Here is a 6,798-nt window from a genome sequence, read left to right on the forward strand (position 1 = left end):
GAAAAAGGCCCTTACCTTATTCTATACAAGGCCCACGTTTGCTACGGCCCACATGATAAAAATAAATTATTTTTGAGAACCCAAGAGATTTCAGTTTTATTTATTTATTTATTTTTTTAACGCCCTTCCATTTCTGGTTTCGGGACTGCCCTTGTTGGAAGGTTAGTCCGACTATTCATAATTGAGTTAGTATACTTATAATAAATGCTATACTTCAAGCAGGACCACACCATATGAAGACAAGCCAAATTCCATTCATTAAAAAATCTTTTGCGGCAACTTTGTAGTTTTTTTCCACCTTAGTACTGTTGAGCAAATTTATTTTTCAGCTAATATAGTTGGGGAATAATAATTCCCATTCTAGCATAAAAATAAAAAGTGGTTACACGTAATAAATGCACGAGTTCTTCATCGCACATATATTTCATGCGCCGCATCTAATCTTGCAAATAGTTAATACACAATAAATAATGATGTACTAGTTTGAAAAAAAAATCATATAAAATAATATTATAGCAGTTCATAATATTTTTTTTTAAAAAAAATTATATAGTTAAATTTTTCAACCAAGTTCAATATTTTAAAAAATTAACAAAGATAATTTAAAAAAATTAAAAAAAAAAATAAAGAAAAAAAAAGTCAAATTTAAAAAGAAAAAAACACATGTAAAAAAAGAGAAGAAAAGCAAATAAAAAAAACATGAGATGAAAGCTACAGTATTTTGCTATATAGTTTAGAGTTATTGATAATATGGTATATTCATTACTCTCCTCTCTCTTTTTCTCTCTATATATATATATATATATATATATATGTGTGTGTGTGTGTGTGTGTTTAAAATTATTTTTTAAAATAATTAATTTTTTTATTTTTTTATTTTAAATTAATATATTTTTTATTTTTTTATATCATTTTAATATACATGTTTCCAAAATAATTTTTAATAATAAAAAAAATATTATTTTAATTGATTTAAAATTAGCAACAGTTAAAGCTAAACTTTATGACACAACGCAGCTTTGGCTCGAATTCCTACCAAGTTGCTCCGTTAGGAGTGGAGGTCATGTGCGGCGGCATTGGAGGAGGACCACTCATTGCTACTTTAATGCTTTAAATACATTATTTAATTCTTTAATTTTATAGATTTATTTCTTTTTTTTTAATGCTTTAATTACAAATGATCTTCTTAGATCTAATTTATTGTTTTTTACGTTATCTTTTTTATACAAATTCTTTGGTCAACTCTTGCGAGGCACAGTCATGGTGGGAAGAGTAGGAGATTCGTCCTCTTCCAAATCCGCGTTGACGCCCAGCGCATTAGCTGCAGGAGACATGTCATGCGTATGTTACATTTTCCAGTGATAATAAGTGTACGGTTGATGTTATTTTTAAAAGTTTTTTTTATTTAAAAATATATTAAGTTAATATATCTTTGATTTTTTAAAATTTATTTTTAACAATCTTAAATTCAAATGATCTAAAAATAATAAAAACAATTAATTTAAAATAAAAAAAATCAAATTTTAACAAAAAAAAAATTTAATCTCAATACCAAAAAAGTATTTAGATCATAGTTTTTTAGACCTGGTCAAGGCCCTGGTTCCAGGTTTTGACCGGGTTACCAAGCTATCTGAGTTAATTTTTTTTAAAAATCAAAATAATGTTATTTTAGTTAAAAAAAAAAAAAATGAAAGTCAACAAATTGCAACTAGATTTTTGACCGGATCAGCTAGGTTTTTTCTTTTCCTATTTTTTTCTTTAGCCCAAGCTCAGCTCTAACTCCGGGTCGGCCGAGCCGAGTTTTAAAACTATGATTTAGATATTAATATTTTTCTTTTTTCTTTTTATTATTTCAAAAATTCAAATTAAAACCATTAGAATTAATTTATTTATATAAAATTCAATTAAATAATTCTAAATTCAGTTTTAAACACGAAAGCAAGATTTTGTGTCAGATATCCTATCAATTAAATAATTTCGTGTCTCTACTAACGTGGGATATTCAAGATCCTACTTGCAAACCAACAAGCTACTGCATAATTTTAAAAGCAAGAAAACAAAATGCATGTGATGAATGTACGTATCAATACGACCTAATTAGCATGGACCTTTATTTTTAATACAGTTATGGTGATAACGTTCCTTTTTTAATATACATTTTATCATATGTGATTTGATGCCATGGATATTTATTTCCATCTTGGGCCCACATAAAGATTTGGAGGAGATTCTCTATAAAATAGTTGCCTTCTTGGAGTGAGTCCAGATGCATACAAATCTTCAATTTTTTTAAGTACATATTAAACTAAAAGTCTAGGAGAAAAAAATTCCTCAATCGTCGAAGCTAACGTTAGGATGTTGTAATTTACTTAACTTCAAATCTGCTCGTTTGCTTAATAGATGGGTGTAAAGAAATTAAATATACCAGCCTCAACTAGTTGCTAACAACTTGGCATACATATTATACCTTAGAAATATTCCGGGTATGGAAATAAATAAAGACTAAAGCTAACTAGTTTAAATAATTAAATACAATTAGTTTTTAAGATCTTTATTTGTTCTACATAAAAATAACACCCCCAAAATATGTACAACTAAACTTCTAAACCTTTAAAAAAATTAAGACAAAGAGATAAATAAAAGAAAGTATATTTTCCTGTGTATTTTTTCTCATGATATACTAACATGTTTATATAATTCTATGATTTTTAATAAGACAATTATATTTTGAATTAAACTAAATAATTACTATTAAGTTTTATCCCAATAATAAAAAATATCAAAATTAATTATGAAAATTAAAAGAAATTAAGTTAATAAAAAATTAATTTCACTGAAAAATTAAATTTGAAATGCCATTCTTAATATTATAAATATCTATATAAGAATACTAGAAAAGCTCATTCATCATATTTTTCACTTGATTTATTTCATTTAAAATGGAGTTTTTTGTCCTTTTCGATTAAAATATCATCTTTCTTTCTTTCTTTCTTTCTTCACTTCCAAACTCCATTATATGAATCATCCATCATACGAGGACATGCATAATAAGAATTAAGTGGCTAAACGCTCGTTAACCTTCCCAAGCAAAGCGTGAATACGAGAGTTAAATCATAACGATTTATTATTTTATTACATTGCTGCGACCCGCCTGAGAAAAAAAAGAAGGAAAAAGAAAATTCAACCGAAAAGGAAGTCGTTGACTTTGAAAGTTGGACTTGTAGAATTTTCTAAAGTTGTTCAGTAAACAATCAACATCGGAGGTAAATTAACGGCTAGCACGTTTGTAGTTAAGTAAGAAAATGGGGAGAAAGGCGACAGACCAGCGAGTAACAATTGAACTTTCGACTAGTTCCTTCCCTAAAAGGCACGGTCATGTGATCAAGCAACCATGGCCTTTTCTCAGCTTAAAATTTATAAAAGAGCCTAGATTTCTAGAGAGAGAGAGCTGGAGAGATGGTGAACACTCTGTCGTTGTACAGGCCCTTGCTGCATGGCCTGATGAAGGTAGCTGGGATGAGACGCCAAGTAGTAGAGATCGAACCAGGGACAGTCATCAATTTCTGGGTCCCGAGTGATGAATCCACTGCCAAGAAAAAATCTGCAGTGGTGTTTCTTCATGGTTTTGGTTTCGATGGGATTCTGACTTGGCAATTCCAGGTGTTAGCTTTGGCGAACAAGTATGCAGTTTATGCTCCGGATTTTCTCTTTTTTGGAGATTCAATCACTGATAAATCAGACCGGTCACCGGATTTTCAAGCAGAGTGCATGGCTAAGGGTCTCCGGAAACTTGGCGTGGAGAAGTGCACCTTGGTTGGATTGAGCTATGGAGGGATGGTTGGGTTCAAGATGGCTGAGATGTACCCTAATTTGGTTGATTCAATGGTGATAACTTGTTCAGTTATGGCCTTGACTAAGTCCATCTCTCGTGCTGGCCTACAGAGAATCGGCTTCTCGTCATGGGCAGAATACTTGATTCCTGAAACTGTCCAGGGTGTGAAGACATTGTTGGACGTTGCTTCCTACAAGTTGCCATGGATGCCTAATTTTATCTACAAAGATATTTTGGAGGTAAGCTTCGTTGACTAAGTTGTCAAATATACTGATGAAGTTTTAAGATTTGATGTCCTTATCAATAAAGTTATTTGGTGTTTCAACATTGATTAATCATATGTTTAGGTTAATATTTTCTATTCTGAAATTTAGAATATATATATATGAATATGATTGGTTGTAAAAGTCTTAGCACCTTTAAAACAATCTTTTTTTAATAGAGTTTAGAGATCCTTTAATGATTAAGGTATTTGGTGACTTTAAATAAAATATTGTAATAAATAAAAAAAAAGCTTTAAATTTTTTTTTAAAAAATGTTTGTTTGTATTTTGGTACATGATAAATGCTTTGAAAATTAAAATATAAATGCTTGAAAAAAAATTATGAACTTTTTATTTGGATGGTTCAGGACATAATTATAATCTTTAAACTTTATCATTTGATATAGTGGAAGAAGGGCTCGAGAGTCATTTTTTTTTTCTAATAACATTAATTAGTGATAAAAATCTTACACTTAATTAATAAAGAATAAATATTTCTTACACATTATTAATAAGATGGAAATATGGTATATCATTAAAAGATATATATATATATATATATATAGTGAGATGATTATATATGACATGAATAGTTCATTTTAAAAGTCTTAAGAATAAATAAACAGAGCTTCTTCACTTGGATTTAGAAATGGATGAAACTAATGATATTGAATCTGACAATTTACTAGATTCGTATATATTGACCTCGACTCAGCATGTTGCTGAATCTAAATATATTAAGTCTGTTAGCTTGCTAAACTCAAACTCACTTAGGCTCAGTACATAATCAAACTTAAATATATTAGATCTAACATTTCTTGGACCCATCTATTAGTGAGCTACCACCTTATTACCTTATTATTAGACCTTTATAGCCAAGGTTTTAAAGTTTTAAACAAAGCATAAAAAATATTGATTCATTGTATCGCATGATGTTTGTGTATATATATCAAGACAACAAACCTCACTGTTTTGCATTATACAATTAGAAATACTTGAGAGTGAAATTTAAGCTCGTTTAATTGATTTTTGCAAATTATAACATTTTGAAATTGGTGGCAGGACATGTACTTCGACCACAGGAAGGAGAGACACGAACTTTTGGAGGAGTTAATTGTAGAAGACAAGAACTTCACTGCCCCTCATTTTACACAGGTCATAAAGGAATTAACATTAAGATTATTATTACTCCACTTAATGGGACTTAACCTGTAACCAATGGCATGCAATGGCCATAGACAGGATTGAAGATGCTATTTATTTATTTGATAAAGAAGATGCTTTTTATTTTTGTCACATACTTTCACATGTTCAAATGAGACGGTCAAAATTGATTATTGTCGAAGAAATTATCAAAAGTTCGGTTCCCTTCATTATTTATATTTATTTCCATTTTGGCTCAAAGGTCTAATTAACTAGCACGAGAAATCTCATCTTTTTTTTTTTTTAATGATTTCAATTGTAGAGGATACATCTTTTGTGGGGAGGGGATGACAGAATTTTCGACATGACAGAATGTCGCAACCTGATAGAGTATGTCCATTCCTCCACTGGTTCTTCAAATTTAGTTGGTGTTTGCCAAAAATGTATTACATTTGACGTAATTAATTAAGAATTATATGAATGTTTCCTATGCAAGAAATAGATTTAATTAGCCATATTTGTTATATATAATGGGAATTGAAACTTTGACTGCAGCCTGCTACAAGGCAAAGCAACGTTGCATTGCATAGAGAGGGCAGGTCACTTGGCGGAATTGGAGCGACCCTTCGTCTACAATAGGCAGCTCAAGGAAATTCTAGCTTCTTTGTATGAAGATGGGAAGGAAAATTAGTGGAACGAGATCTCTCAAAGTTTGACAATTGTTGTTTGTATTAGTTTGACTTCAGTATGATCATAAAAAAATTGTGTTCAATGAAGTTGTGATGTTAGTTATCATAGATAAACCAAGTTTTTATTAATATATTTTTACCAAAAAACATTGAATCAAGAAAGATTTACGAGTATAAATTTTCAGGAAAATAAGCACACCTCAGTGAAGGTGCGCTAGGCTTAGCAGTATGCCAAGTCTCAGGTACACTGAGTCTGGCGCTAGCCAAACCTAGATGTTATCGGGCTTGACAGTGTGTTAAGTCCCCGGAATGCCTAGGGGAATGTACATCCTCTCTTGGGCATGCCTAAATGAATGGCCATCTAAGATAATATGGGTCTGACAAATAAGTAAGATCCAAGGTATTTGGACTTGGAAATTAACCAAGTCCAATGTAACATAAGTCTGGCAAACATGTCAAACCCAAGACATTCGAACTTGGTAGTCCAACAAATTCAAGGGAATGACCATCATTCCTTGGCACGCTCAAGGGAATGAGGTAATGTGAGTTTGACGAACATGCCAAACACGAGGTACTTGGACATATAATTTAACCAAGTCCAAGGTAAAGTGGATTTGACAAATATACCAGATCCAAGTCACTTGGACTTGCAAGGTAGCTAAGTTCAAGATAACTTGGGTTTGACAAACATGCTAAACCCAAGGTATTTGGACATGGCCACCCACTAAGTCCAAGGTAACATGGGCCTGAGAAACATGTTAGACCCAAGGTATTTAGACTTGGTTGTTAGCCAAGTCTAAGGGAATGACTGTCCTCCATTGGCACACCAAAGGAATGCGGTAATATGGGTTTGACGAACATATCAAACCCAA

The 6,798-nt window shown here is 31.2% G+C and overlaps 1 protein-coding gene across 1 annotated transcript; it reads left to right on the top strand.

The window, feature by feature from the left end:
- The first annotated feature begins 3,330 nt into the window (after window positions 1-3,330).
- Window positions 3,331-6,057, top strand: LOC118039750 (uncharacterized). The gene is made up of 4 exons (XM_035046546.2): window positions 3,331-4,071; window positions 5,157-5,249; window positions 5,560-5,627; window positions 5,793-6,057. Exons 1-4 carry the CDS (start codon window positions 3,457-3,459, stop codon window positions 5,926-5,928), a joined length of 912 nt encoding a protein of 303 aa, XP_034902437.1. The 5' UTR covers window positions 3,331-3,456; the 3' UTR covers window positions 5,929-6,057.
- The last annotated feature ends 741 nt before the right edge of the window (window positions 6,058-6,798 follow it).

This window comes from Populus alba, chromosome 4 (genome assembly GCF_005239225.2).
Source record: "Populus alba chromosome 4, ASM523922v2, whole genome shotgun sequence".
In the NCBI taxonomy this organism is placed as follows: domain Eukaryota; kingdom Viridiplantae; phylum Streptophyta; class Magnoliopsida; order Malpighiales; family Salicaceae; genus Populus; species Populus alba.